Below are 15,581 nucleotides of genomic sequence, written 5' to 3'. Positions count from 1 at the left end.
TCATAGTAATTAATTCTTGAATAGCATGTTTACAATGATATATAAATTCGGTTTACAACAAATGTTTGATGACAATACAATTTAGATCTGGAAACAATGTTTCTAAATTCATAAGAACTGTATATCTGTCTAAGTATTGACTAATACTTGAAAATCAATTGAAAAATGTGAGTCTGCAAAATAAGTTGGCTAATTTATGAAGAGCTGTACAATGAATTAATGTGAGATATACTAAGAAATTTCATGAAGTGTATCCATTACATGCATTTTGTGATGCTTTCTAAGACTTGAATTTGTGTGAAAGGACTTGCCACATTCTTTACATTTGTAAGGTTTGTCACCTGTATGAATTCTTTGATGAATATGAAGATGTGAGGCTCGGGTAAAGGACTTGCCACATTCTTGACACCTGTAAGGTTTTTCACCAGTATGAATTCTGTGATGACTATGAAGATGTGAGACCTGGGTAAAGGACTTGCCACATTCTTGACACCTGTAAGGTTTCTCACCAGTGTGAATTCTGTGATGAATATGAAGATGTGAGACCCAGGTAAAGGACTTGCCACATTCTTGACACCTGTAAGGTTTTTCACCAGTATGGATTCTGTGATGTCTGTGAAGAACTGAGACTTGGGTAAAGGATTTGCCACATTCTTGACAGCTGTAAGGTTTCTCACCAGTGTGAATTCTGTGATGACTATGAAGATTTGAGACCTGGGAAAAGGACTTGCCACATTCTTGACAGTTGTAAGGTTTTTCACCAGTATGAATTCTGTGATGAATATGAAGATTTGAGACATGGGTAACGGACTTGCCACATTCTTGACACTTGTAAGGTTTCTCACCAGTATGGATTCTGTGATGTCTGTGAAGAGCTGAGGCACAGGTAAAGGACTTGCCACATTCTTGACATCTGTAAGGTTTCTCATCAGTATGGATTCTCTGGTGATGTTGAAATTTTGCATGACAGTCTTTACATTTGCATGCCTTCTCTTTGGAATTAATTCTCTTATGCATAACAGGGCATGCATACCTGTTGAAACATTTTCCACATTCTATATAATTGTTTTGTGTCTCTACATTTTGATTGTTTATATAATGCCTCCCTTGTTTGTGGTTATGCTGAAACAAAAAGAAGTTGTGTTACCATCAAAATCATCCTTACAATTATCATGTATGTATTGATTCTTAGGAAAAACAGACTTCTTCTATGAACTTATATAATGAAAAAAGACATACTGTGATTTGAGTTTCTGAAAATTTGTCCCTTTAAGAAGAGAATTCTGAAAACTATTCTTCTAAGATTTCCTAGTAAAGGCTTTAATAACATCAGTAAATGTGTAACGTTTCTCATAACTGAAAATTCTATGATATATTTTCAGCCTCATTTGATTAAGAAAAACTTCTCATGTTTATCTCATGAATAGCTTGTAACAAAATTTAATTTTTTTGGGAAAACGCTAGTGAATACTTAGTAGAATACATGTCATTCAGTTTTCAGGTTTTCAATATTCTTTGTAGAAAAACGTTTTAAAATTTATTTATATATTTATTTTACTGAAGAAACTGTTCTGAAATTGTAAGTGATCTAAAGTGAAATCTTTCCAGATAAGGTAGAAATTATTGACCTTTATTTCCAGTACCACCCCAGATGGCTAATGAATAGAGATTATTTCAATCATGACATAATCTGTTCTCTCTTCTTTCTTCACCAAATATTGAAATCATCCCTAAATGGAATGTTTTAAAGTCATACTTACAGCTATTCCATATACCAACTTCTGGATACAATCTTGTTTATTCTCCTGTGAAAATGAGTCTTGTGATTGATGAGAATATAAATCTGGAAGTAAGAAAAATATACACATCTGAATTAGTATACTTAGGTGAAGCGATTTCAGATATATAAGTGACACATTTTTATATATGTAGATATATATGTAAGATGCCATATTATATAAAATAAACTTCAAATCATTTATTCCAATTAAACAATCTTCTTAATGTAAATGGTTAGAATATCTTTTATAACATATATTAAATACAGTATAAAAATGAAAGGATTGAGTTTATGTTATCTTAGTGATTCCAATCATAATTTTAGAATAATAAATGAGACTATGGTGATTTGAGTAAATTACCCCACATAATCAGATATCTGAATAGATAGTTTAATGTTGGTGGATATTTATGGGTAGGATAAAGAGGTATCAACTTACTGAAACAGCTATGTCCTTGGACACTGGCTTTGAGAATTTTAAAGCCTTCTAATAACAACATTGAGCTATCTTCTTCCTGTTGTGATTCTAGATGGTACCTCTCACTGCTGCTCTAACTCCTTGCCAACTGCTTCCTCTGATTCATCATCATGGATCTTTCTTCTATTATTCCTTTATCTTGGAATTTTATCACAGCAATAGATAATAAGTAACTAATACGAAGAGTATAACCCAAGTGCAAAAAAGTTACACTCATAAAATTGCATTATCTTAATGGATATCACTCATCTCCATAATCCCTTGAAATGAAAAATTGAGTAACGTTAAGAAATTAGACAGACTATTAATTAATAAGGAAAGAACAAAGGATGAACTGGAAACAGTTACTACTAACTGGTGTACAGAGAATCATGTATACCCCAAGGAAGAGATCCATAAAATATCAGACATCAAGTAAATTCACTAGGACTGATCTTTTTTATCAGAGATATATTTTCTCTTTTTCTTATAGAGGAAATAGATGCTCTCATAAAATATATTCTGACTATGACTTTTCATCCCTCAAATGCCCTGAGATCCTCCCCATCTTTACTTATGTCTGAATTTAAACAAATTCAGACACTTCTTTGAAAACAAATAGGCATCTAAAGAATAACAATAAAGTAATATAACCAGAATCAATGAAATTAGATAGGATCAGAGAAGAATGGTAAATAAAGAAAAAAGCACAGTAAGTATTTGTAGAGAGAAAGACACACATTTGTACCCACAAAATTGCATAAAGAAAGCAAAACAAAACTCTAGAAGGTGTAATGTACATAAATATTCTGTAAGGTCATAAATAAAAACAAATAAGTTCCCAAACTAAACATTATGGGTAGAAAAGAATGTACAAAAATTCCATTGAGTTGTATTGGTGATATCCTTCAAGTGCTGCTTATGGGGAATTCCTGTAAGTGTTACTTTTATCCCCACTGACAATCACTTGGAGAAATGAATTTTTTCTTTGGGGACTAATGGTCTGTTGGAAATAGCTTAGGTAAGTTTAGGATGAAATGCTTTTATTTTTCAAGTGCATTTTTCTAGATTCTTTGACAAAATGAGTGTAATAGATGAGTGGACATAAGATAATATCTAAAATTTGATTTTTTGATCAATAGATCTGTTTTTCAGCCATACCATTATTTACAAAACCTAATTATAAAATGTCATATAATTTAAAACTCTGAATTGTATATTGTTTATAGTTTTATTTTTCATGGTTGTTTAAGCTATTGTGAGGTTTTTGTTTGTGTGTATCTATATGAGGCTGAAAACTGTGTTTTTGAGATCTGAGAAGAATTGTGTTAGAATTTTTATAGGGTTTTCACTGAATCAGTATATTACTATATCAATTCACCAGTCCTTGAGCATGTATATTTTTCCATCTTCCAATATCTTTTTCATTTCATTTCTTCAATGTCTTAAAGTTTTATAAATGTCTTTCACTGTTTTAATTCAAATTACCCAAAACTATTTTTTGAGGTTATTGTGAAATGCATCATTTCCTCTGAAGTGTATTTAAGTCTTTTCTCATTTGTATATAGGCCTCTACTAATTTTTATTAGTTAATTTTGCATTCCTATCCTTTGTGAAAGTGTTTCTCAGTTGGGCAAGTTTCTTCATAAAGTTCTTAGAGTCTTTTATACATAAAATCATAGCATCTGCATATAACATTCTTTTGATTTGTTCCTTTGCTATTAATTACTTCTAGATCTTCTTTGTGTTCTTGTTCAAGCTAAGATTTTCTGTACTGTATTGAATACATATAGAGAGATTGAGTACACTTGTATTGTTCCCTTTTTTAGTGCAGAGGCTTTTAATTCTCTCCATTTAGTTTGATGTGGGCTACATAATTTCTGCGAATTGCATCTTTTAAGTAGAGGTATATTTCCTCTATCCCTAATATCTCCAAGACTTCTATCAAGAAGGGGTATTAATACTGTCAAAGACTTTTCTGCATAATATAAGATGAACTTCTGGAACTTGACTTTAAGTTTGTACAAGTGGTAGATTACATTTATTGATTTTGAATTTTTCATCTATCCCTACATGTCTTGACATAAAGCCTATGGTAGATTATCTTTTTGATATATTCTTGGATATAGGATGCAAATATTTTATTGAGGACTTTTGTATATATGTTCACAATGAAATTGGCATATATCTCACTTATATTTTGGGTGTATACGTGGTTTAGGTATCAAGGTAATTGTCCTCAGGAAAAGAATTTCACAGTGTTCTGCTGTTTTTATTTTGCAGAATAATTTGAGGAGTATTCATGCTAATTCAAGAAGCATTATTAAAAGTTAGAAGGTACCACTTACTACCATTATTCTGCTTGGTATTAAAATTATTTTTAATGTCCTATAGATTTACCCACAGACTGTTGCATCTCTAAGCCTTCATTCACAAATATCTGGCAGAATTTGACAACAAAAGATGATTGACAGGTGGACACCCTCCAAAGAAGAAGAAAATATTTTATTTTAATGAGTATGTTCATAGAAGACTTATTCCATGGACTGTTCATAGCTCATTCAGGACAGAGTGATAATATATAACTGTAGTAGGAGCTGCGGGAAAGCCTGCTTTTCATCCCGCCTGTATCCGCCACAGCTAGCTTTACACCTGAAATAACAACACACGAACTGTATTCATTTAAACACTTCCTGACCCATTAGTTCCAGCCTCTTATTGTCTAATTCTCATATCTTGATTAACCCATTTCTAATAATCTGTGTAGCACCACGAAGTGGTGGCCTATTGGGAAAGATTCAACATGTCTGACCTGGTGGCTGGCTCCATCACGTCTGACCCAGAGAGAAGAGGCATGGTGATTGCCTGAAGCATCTGACTAACTTCCCTTCTTCCCAGCATTCTGTTCTACTCCACTGATCTAAATCCTGCCCTATCAAAAAGCCAAGGCATTTTCTTTATTAACCAATGAGTATCCTCCATCATTTCCCCTTTTTCTGTTTAAACAAAAAAGGTTTTAACTTTAACACACTAAAATTTCATGTAACAAAACAGTTATCAAGCAAGAATTAGTTACAATATTTATATCTATTTGTATCTTTTATCATATCTAAGGAAAACCATAACTATCTATCTATTTTTCAACTCCATCAAAGACTCCAGAAGGATATAATATTACCTAAGTAAACAAGAAATAAGCAACTTCCAAACTCTATAAATGACTGAGACATCTTACTACCTGGACAGTCACCCAAAGTTCCTCTGTACCGTTGGGGCATCCATCTTCAGCCTACAGGCACGTAGTATCCAGCAGACTTCCATGAAGCAGGAAATTTCAAAGGCAGTTCAGTCAGTATCTGCTGTGTCCTACAGAATGTCTCACAGACTCTTTCATGAATCAGGAACCCTGAATGTTCATCTCATCTTTAGACAAGTTCAGCAGTCCTCTTTCTCTGGGTTCTTTGTGTCCAGTTCATGCATCAGTCCAGGCAAGAGCAGTTTCTTGCCCAAATGGCTAACAACTTTATAAGAAGCCTCTTTGATGCACATCTTCCTCTTGAAGTAGCTTGGTGCTGCCAGGAGCAGACGTGTCTCATTGTCATGAAAAACCCTAAGTTATTAAAACATTTAAATGCCATATTCTGTAGTCTTTGAAAGATATTAGGAATGAATATCTAACTGAAATATATGTCTATATATCTAGATAATCTACCTAACATAACTACAATCTTGACTATTATCGATGATTATTTATTAACAACCTATATTTCCTAATTATACATTACATTTTTAAAATGAACTATGCAATCACAATACCTTAATCAAGATCAGAAATACATATACATATAACAAAATTAACTGTAAATTTAAATCACTAAAGCAAAATCCATATCAATGCAAATTATTCATATCTATATCATATCCACCTTTAAATGTAAAAGAACACTTATAAACAATATTTGGGAATATGGGCACAATTATTTCTCTCCAAACTGCTTCCTGCTAAATGGGGGCACTGTTACTAAGATCTTTCATGGTGTAACCAGTCTGCCAGGTTCATCTCAGTCGGCAGTTGACTGAAATAATTTTTTGAGGGTGTTCACAGCAACCTTTCAGGAGGGTGTGGTCTATCACACCATATTGGGATAGAAGCAATCCACAGGGTCTCATCCTCTGTGAAAACAAAAGAAGAATCTCTTTTCCAAAGTATCATATTCTTAGATCCAAATTCCGAAGTCAAGGTATTTTCAAAATATCTGATTAGTTCAGCAGCATTTATAAACAAATATCTTTTAGCAGCTAATGCTCCTTCCTAAGCATTCAAAGAGAGCATAATAGCATACAGTATCAAGATTCTCTGTGTATTTTCCATCTTTATGTGGCTTTATATTAACCTCTATTTCATTTATTTTTACTTTTATTTTTTGAGACAGGTTCTTTGTATATTTTTTTCCTGGAATAATTCTGTTGACCAGGATGTCCTTGAACTCAGAGAGATCCATCCGCCTCTGCCTCCCCAGTACTGGGATTAAAGGTGTGTGCTATAACACCTTGAACTCACAGAGATCTGTCTGTCTCTGCCTCCCAGGCATTGGGATTAAAGGTGTGTACCACCACACCCAACTTCTCTCTGTCTTTTTTCTTTGTTTGTTTGTTTTAATTTTAAGAACTTTAATCTTTAGCCTGCATATATTTTTAACACACTGTAAACCATTTAGACGTTTTCTTCGACTTTGAATCTTTCTTTTATTGTATATCTCACTTTTTGTGACAACATGAGTCTTTAATTTACCAAATAATGTTGGTAGGACTAAAGCACTGACTTTGGCGGCTGGATCCAGCCCATTCCTTAGCTTTCCAGTCTCATGGCAGAGGTACCTCTGTAGCTATTTTTATTGCCACAACGCTATGGCATTTCAAGGTATTTGCCAGCAAGCAAGCTGCAGCATTCTGCTCACAGACCATAGTCAGACAGACTGCCTGCCTGAAAGAGTCAGAGTTTGCCCTGGCAGGATGGCCCAGAAAGCCGACATTTTAAAACAGCACAGCTTTTTTCCTGCTATGGCTGAAAACCAAAAAGCATGTGTTCAGCTTTTCGTCAACACCATTTAAGTATTTCGTGGCAGGACCTCTTAAAAGAGCTGAATGGTTTTGCAGCTCAGGCTAAGTCAGGAAGCCTCTCTTAGATGAGAGCCCTTGCTTGCCTCTTGCAAGCAGAGCCAGACCCAAGAAATTGCTGTTACCAAGAAAACATACTTTACTATATTCTTTCCCAAGCTTTCTCAGGCTTTCTGTAGATTCAGTTATTCACATCTGGGCACCATTCTGTAGAAGGAGCTGCAGGCAGGCCTGCTTTTCATCCCACCTGTATCCCACACAGCTAGCTTTACACCCGAAATAACAACACACAAACAGTATTCATTTAAACACTGTCTGGCCCATTAGTTCCAGCCTCTTATTGTCTAATTCTCATATCTCGATTAACTCATTTCTAATAATCTGTGTAGCACCACAAAGTGGCGGCTTACCGGGAAAGATTCAGTATGTCTGACCTGGGGTCTGGCTCCATCGCGTCTGACCCAGAGAGGAGAGGCATGGCAATTGCCTGAAGCATCTGACTAACTTCCCTTCTTCCCAGCATCCTGTTCTACTCCACCTATCTAAAACCTGCCCTATCAAAAAGCCAAAGCAGTCTCTTTATTAACCAATGAGAGTCCTCCATCACATAACAAGGTAGGAAGTCATAAATGACTATAAGAAAATACTGCTTTCTGTACAGAACATAGACAGTTGCCCATATAAACTTAAGTAATTAGGATAGAATGTCTCAGACCTGATCAATCCCAAGCCAGATTAAAATCCGTGGGAGACAGTAAGAAAGGACCTGGAGAAACATGCCTTGCTGAGAAGCTACTATCATCTTAAAGATGCTTGGAGAAAGGGAATAATGTTGATTTTAAGAAGGTGCAACTCCTCATTGTTCAACCATATTGTAGGCCATGCTCAACACCCACAGTTTTATGAAAGTTTTATATTGAACTCTGTAAATGTAAAAAGATAAGAGGAAAAAAACCAAAGATGTCAGGAAGAAGTGGAACATGGGAACAGTGGAGAGCTGAATTTGGTCTAATGACACTGCAAGGTATTCTTAAATCACTAATAAAAGCATTAAAAGTAAAATATTGTGGATTTACAAATTTGTTTCTCCAAACAAATTCTAATACAGATATAAAACACAAAGGAAAACAAGTGCATATACAACATTTATGTGAAAATTAACATATAAATTTTGATATTCAGAGATTAGTAGGTGACATTAAATTAGACCAATAACATGTATGACCGTAAACATGTCTTAATTTCTAAAGAGTATTTCCCAGAAAAAGAAAAAGTTACATTTAAGTTCTGTAGTATCTGACACAAAGAATGAAATCTACAATCTTCCAAAATGAATATAACTATAAGATTTATGTTTCCTGATTTTATGTGAGACTACACAACAGTGAAAACCATGTAATTCTGTCATGAGAACAGACACACAGATATGAAGAGGTACAGAGAAATATTCCTTCAAACAGTGTGAAACTTTTTAATGCTAATTTTCATTTCAATATTGTTCATTTCAAGGCCTGGTAGAGTTCAAAGATATGCCAACAAATCATTTTACTTCTGCTTTATACCATAATTTAATTATTCAAAGTGTATTCTAGGTCAATTTATGTGACTGAGATTCATAAAGTAATATGGAATACTCATTCAGTGTGAATTTTTACATAATTTTCGGTAGAAATATTTGTGCATCTATTACAGGGAGAGGGAGCCTTTTGTTCCAGCCACCCAGATAGCTTATACCTGAAATAATCACATAGAAATTATATTAAATAAAACACTGCTTGTCCATTAGCTCTAGCCTCCTATTGGCTAACTCTCACATTTTGATTTAACCCATTTTTATTAATCTGTGCTCACCATGAGGTCCTGGCTTACCAGGAAAGATTTAGCATATTTGACCTGGCAATTCCATGGTGCCACTTTAATGCTGACTCTGCTTTTCTCCTCCCAGAATTTAGTTCTGTCTTCTTCACCTAAATTCTGTCCTATCACGCCAAGCAGTTTCTTTATTTATTTACCAATGAAAATAATACATAAACAAAAGGACCTCCTACACTATGCATCCCACTTCAGTGCAGAATTTCTTCATGCCCTAGGGTTCCCACATTTGCCAATGCTTCATTCTGGCTTACCTTGTTCATTGCTTTTTGTCTCTCCAATGTTCACATTCCAGGGCTCTTGGATTTGTTCAAGGAAGCTGATCAGGTCTGGTTTTGACACTGAAAGACCTGCATATTGGAAGAGACTTATGACCATAACTTGAGATAACAATAAAACACATGGATTTCTCATAAACCACCATACTGATTATATAAGATGGCCTATAATTTAAAATTCCAAATATGATTTTCTTATTGCTATCCCCAAATTTTAACACAGACAAAAGCATTTTTGTTAATATTTTATACCTTGACTTTCTTTGTAAAGTATGACTAGATCAAAGCAAACACATTATGAATCATTAAGATGCAAATCAATATATAATCTATGATGTGTCTGAAAATTAACTGTATCATGAAAGTTTGAATGATGAATGTCATCTCCAGGAGTCAGGAATATATTGACAAGATGAAGTTACATAAATCATTGTATTCTACATAATGAACTCCAAGATTTTAATTAAATGGCAAATAAAAGTAAGGCAGACAATTCAGATGTACATGTAAAACATACTTGTAGGAAACAATTATGATGAAGAAATCAGAAAAGGAAATAGTCTCACCCACAGAGACCATGTTACTGTAATTCTCCAACATGACTTCCCTGTACAAAGCCTTTTGTGCAAAGTCGAGGCAGTCCCACTCATCGGGAGAGAAATCAATTGCCACATCCTGGAATGTCAAGATTCCCTGTCATGAAAGGAAAGAGTTTATCAAGTGCCAATGTAATTTTTTTTAACTTAGACTAAGGATATAAGAGTTCATCACAAAACGTGTTGTGTTCTTGCTTAGCATTATTCTAAAAGAAATACTCCAAAATACAGTCTATATTAAAGATCTGTGTGCTGGAAATATTAAACCAAGTAGGAAAGGTTAATCTGCAGATCTATGGGCTAAAATGTGGAGCCAGATTATAATTGGAAAATGTAAAAAAATGTAAAAAAATGGATAATTTTTAAATAGATACTATATAACAAAATTAAATCAAGACCAGGTTAACAATTTAAATAGATGTATAAACTTCAAGGAAATAGAAGGTGTTATCCCAAGCCTCTTAACCAACAAAGCCCAGAGCTGAGTGGTTTCTGTGCAGAATTCTACAAGAACTTCAAAGAAGAGCTAATACCTATATTCTTCAAAATGTTCAACATAATAGAAACAGAAGGAACATCATCAAATTCTTTTTCTGAGGCTCCAGTTACCCTGATACCAAAACCATACAAAGACCCAACAAGAAAGAGAATTACAGACAAGTCCCACCCATGAACATTGATTCAAAAATACTCAATAAATTACTGTGCACACCTTAAATTCCAGCACTTGGGAGGCAGAGGCAGGCAGATCTCTCTGAGTTCGAGGCCAGCCCGATCTACAAGATCTAGTTCCAGGATAGACTACAAAGCTACAGAGATACCGTTTCTCAAAAAACCAAAACAACAACAACAACAACAAACTGGCAAACTGAACCCAAGATCACATCAGAAAAATCATCCACCATGATCAAGTCAGTTTCATCGCAGGATACAGGGATTGTTCAACATACAAAAATCTATCAATGAAACCCACAACAAAATAATCTGAAAGATGAAATCATATAATCACCTCATTAGATGCTGAAAACACTTTTGAAACCCCTTTATGATAACGGTCTTGGAGTGATCAGGGGTACAAAAACATATCGAACCATAATAAAAGCAATACAAAGTAAGATGACAGCCAACATCAAATTAAATGGAGAGAAAGTCAAAAGGATTACATTAAAATCAGAGACAAGACAAGGCTGTCCACTCTTTCCATAGCTATTCAACATAGTACTTAATGTTCTAGCTAGAGCAATAAGACAACAAAAGGAGATCAAGCGTATAAAAATTAGAAAGGAAGAAGTCAAACTATTGCTATTTGCATATGATATGACAGTATACATACATGACCCCAAAAAATCTAATAGGAAACTTCTACAGCTGAATAAATACCTTCAATAATATTTAAGGATACAAGATCAAGTAAAAAAAAAATAGTAGCCCTCCTATATACAAATGATAAAGAATCTGAGAAAGCAGTCAGGGAAATACCACACTTCAGAAAAGCCACAAACAACATAAAATATCTTTTGGGTAACACTAACAAAATAAGTGAAAGACCTGTTGGAAAAGAATTTTAAATCTTTGAAGATAGAAGTTGAAGAAGATACCAGAAAATGGAAAGTTCTCCCATGCCCTTGTATAGGTTGGATCAATGTAATAAAATGGCAATACTACCAAAAGCAATCTATTGATTCAATGAATTCCCCATCAAAATCCCAAAAGATATCTTCACAGACCTTGAAATAACTATGTTCAACTTTATATGAAAAAACAAAAAAAAACCCTGGATAGCCATACAATCTAGTACAATAAAGAACTTCTAGAGGCATCAAGGTCCCTGACATCCAGCTCTATTATAGAGCTACAATAATGAAATGGTCTGGTATTGGGATAAATCAGACTGTTCGACCAATGGAATGGAAATGAAGATCTGTATATTAATCCACACACCTACAAACACCTATTTTTAACAAAGAAGTTAAAATTATACAATGGAAAAAAAGAAAGCATCTTCAACAAACTGTGCTGGCATAACTGGATGTCAACATGTAGAAGAATGAAAATAGATCCATATCTATCCTCAAGCTCAAAACTCAAGTCCCAATGGTTTAGAAACCTCATTATAAACCATACCACACTGAACCTGATGGAAGAGGAACTGGGAAGCAGCTTTTAATGCAAGGGCACAGGAGACCACTTCCAAAATATAACTCCAGCTGTACAGACACCAAGAGCAACAATAAATAAATGGACCTCCTAAAACTGAGAAGCTTCTGTAAATCAAAAATCACAGTTAATAAGACAAAAAGGCAGACTAATAAATGGGAAAATATCTTTACAAACCCCACATCAGACAGAGGACTGATTTCCAGAATGTATACAGAGCTCAAACAATTAGACATCAAAATACTAAATAATCAAATTTAAAAATGGAGTACAGAGCTAAACAGAGAATTTAAATAGAAGAATTTCATATGGCCAGAAGACACTTAGGGAAATGTTCAACATCCTTAGCAATCAGGGAAATGCAAATCAAAACGAATCTGAGATACCATCTTACACCTGTCAATATGTCTAAGATCAAAAACACCTATGAGAGCTTATGCAAGAGAGCATGCAAAGTAAGAGGAACAGTCCTCCATTGCTGGAGGGAATGCAAACCTTTACAACCACTCTGGAAATTGGTATGGACATTTCACAGAAAATTGTGATTCACCCTACCTTAGAACCCAGCAATACCACTCTTGGGCATATGTTCAAAGGATGCTCAATAGTACCACATGGAAATTTGTTCAAATATGTTTATCGAAGCATTATTTGAAATAACCAGAACCTGGAAACAACCAAAGTGTCCCTCAACGAATGATTGGATAAAGAAAATATGGTACATTTGCACAGTGGAGTACTACATTCAGCAGTAAAAGACATTGGCATTTTGAAATTTGCATGCAAATGGATAAAACTATAAAAACAGTCCTGATTGAGGTAACCCAGACCCAGAAAGATGACATGGTATGCATTCACTCATCGGTGGATTCTAGCTGTAACCAAGTCCTATAGTCCATGACACCAGAGAAGCCAAGTAACAAAGAGAATCCTAAGAGAAACAGATATACATTCCCCTGGGAAGAGGAAATAGACAAGATCTCCTGAGAAAATTAAGAGCATGTGGATAGGAGGAGAAGGGGGGTGGTTAGAAGGGTTGGAGGAGGGGAGAAGGGAATCGTGGAAGGAAACTAGAGGTAACTGGATAGTTGAGACTGGGAAAAGACAGAGACAGAGAACAAAGGAAGAGATATCTTAATTGCAGGAGCATTTATGGGGCTAGCAAGAAAACTGCCACTAAAGAAATTCCCAGGAATCCACTAGGATGACCCCATCTAAGACCATAAGCAATAGCGCAGAGGGTGACCAAACTGGACTTGCCCTGTAGTCTGTGATGACTATCTCAAATTTCACCATAGAACCTTTGTCCAGCAACTGATTGAAGCAGAGGCACAGATCCACAGCAGAGCACTGGGCTGATCTTCCAAAGTCCAGTTGAAGAGTGAGAAGAATGAGAATATAAGCTATGATGTCGAGACCATAATGAACATACCTGCTGAAACTGCTTGCCTGAGCTGAAAGATGCTCACCTACTCTGACCAGATAGGAAATGACACAGCAGAGAACCGAGTTAGGCCTTTTGAATGTGGGTGACATTGTATGGCTGAGGCTAATTGGGGGGCCACTGGCAGTTGGCCAGGATTCATCCTTACTGCTTGTAATAACATTTTGGAACCCATTCTCTTAGGAGGGATACCTTGCTCATCCTAGATGTAGTATGAAAGACTTGGTCTTCCTCAAAGCAATATGGCTTACCTTCTGTGAGAAGTTGATGGGGTTGAGTGGGGGGGTAACATGGAAGGAATAGGAAAAGGGGAGGGAGAGGCAACTGGCATTGGTACATGAAATGAAAAAAGATAGTTTTATAATAAAAATTTAAAAGTAGGAGGAAGCTAGTGTGTAAGAGGCAAAGATGATGGAGAATACCAATACCCCCACACCCTTCCCCACCATACAGACCTCTATCTCAACTGGATTGAAGGATATATAAACTAGCAGAAATAGAGGCAGCATACACAGGGCATGTAGTTATGCACCAGATTTAGTACTAGAAATGAAATAAGAAGTGTACTCATGCACAGATTCCTAACCCAGAAGCTGTCTCTGATTCATAACCATTTGCAAATGAAAATTTAGATTTTTCAAGGAATTGTCACTAGGATAAGAATTTACTCTCAAAAGTATGCTGCAAGATAAGCCTCAAAAAATTCAACAGTGAGCTTGGCGGTGGTGTTGCATACCTTTAATCCCTGCACTCAGGAGGCAGAGGCAGGTGGATCTCTGTGAGTTTGAGGCCAGCCTGGTCTACTAGAGCTAGTTCCAGGACAGGCTCTAAAGCTACAGAGAAACCCTATCTTGAAAACACAACTCTCCCCCCAAATTCAACAGCATCTTGGAGGTTCCTTGTCTCATAATGGCATGTCAGAACTTTACATATTTTCCCTTTATATCTTATCTTATTTATACATTTTCTTATCATATTTTAATATACATATTACAGATTCCAGTTGATGTTTTGGGGATCCTCTTTCTTTTGGCGTTTCTTGAGCTATTTATCTTCTAATTGTTTTTTCTATTATTCTGTGGTAGTTTTTTTTTTGTCTTACTACATCAGAGCATATTTTTTGTTGTTATTCTCCCTTAGAAACCAGTTTTTTTCTGATGAGAGAAAGAAAGGGGTTGGATCTGGATGGGAAAATGATGGGGAAGAATTGGTCATAGTAGAGTTGAGACAAACACAACTAGGAAGTTATTTAAGGAAAACTGTTTTCAATAGAAGGATAAGTAAAAAAACATATAAATAGATACCTCTTTTCTTTGAAATATTCATTTGAAAACAACCGTGTTCATTGGGGAAATGTGTGGAGATCCCCTGCTAGGTAGTTTCCAATGCAAGAAATCATATGTAAATAATTAGGGTAAAGTTTATTTTCTGCAAAAGATGTGATAGTTTATGTTAATCCCTTGGCAATGCTTCGAAATAATTATTGCTGGTAACATGAATCTAATATATCCTGACTACAGAATCAAACACTGTATATGAAACCAGGAACAAAACAAACAAACTAATGATCTCTGAAGTGGTAGACATTGTCACAGAGAACCAAATACAGGTGAATGAAGTCAACATCAATACATTAAGATAAATTGATGACACATTTTCTCACACAGAGTCACATCATTTTTGATGGGATAGTGATTACCCAAAGAATAACTTATGGAAACAGTAGTGTGAATACAACAGCATTAATTTTATGCCAAATATAAGCTACGTATGTCTTCCACATTCCAGATTCTCAAGTGAATTCCATATATGTAGTTTTGTTTTCCACAAGACTCTGCCATTCCTAACTCTACTTTCTCATAACTGAAAAAGTTATGCT

The 15,581-nt window shown here is 35.1% G+C and overlaps 1 protein-coding gene across 1 annotated transcript in view; it reads right to left on the bottom strand.

The window, feature by feature from the left end:
- LOC119824382 (zinc finger protein 420-like) overlaps positions 1 to 15,581 on the bottom strand; it is an 81,613-nt gene that overhangs the window by 44,726 nt on the left and 21,306 nt on the right. Inside the window, exons 5-8 of the mRNA XM_042055854.1 lie at positions 10,072 to 10,198; positions 9,482 to 9,577; positions 1,761 to 1,843; positions 288 to 1,122 (exon numbers count right to left, since the gene is read on the bottom strand). Of these exons, the coding sequence (XP_041911788.1) occupies positions 288 to 1,122; positions 1,761 to 1,843; positions 9,482 to 9,577; positions 10,072 to 10,198 (1,141 nt within the window). The remainder of the gene's footprint in view (positions 1 to 287; positions 1,123 to 1,760; positions 1,844 to 9,481; positions 9,578 to 10,071; positions 10,199 to 15,581) is intronic.

This window comes from Arvicola amphibius, chromosome 10 (genome assembly GCF_903992535.2).
Source record: "Arvicola amphibius chromosome 10, mArvAmp1.2, whole genome shotgun sequence".
In the NCBI taxonomy this organism is placed as follows: Eukaryota; Metazoa; Chordata; class Mammalia; order Rodentia; family Cricetidae; genus Arvicola; species Arvicola amphibius.
The sequence above is the reverse complement of the archived record's forward strand: the minus strand, read 5'-3'. Positions and strand labels throughout refer to the sequence as shown.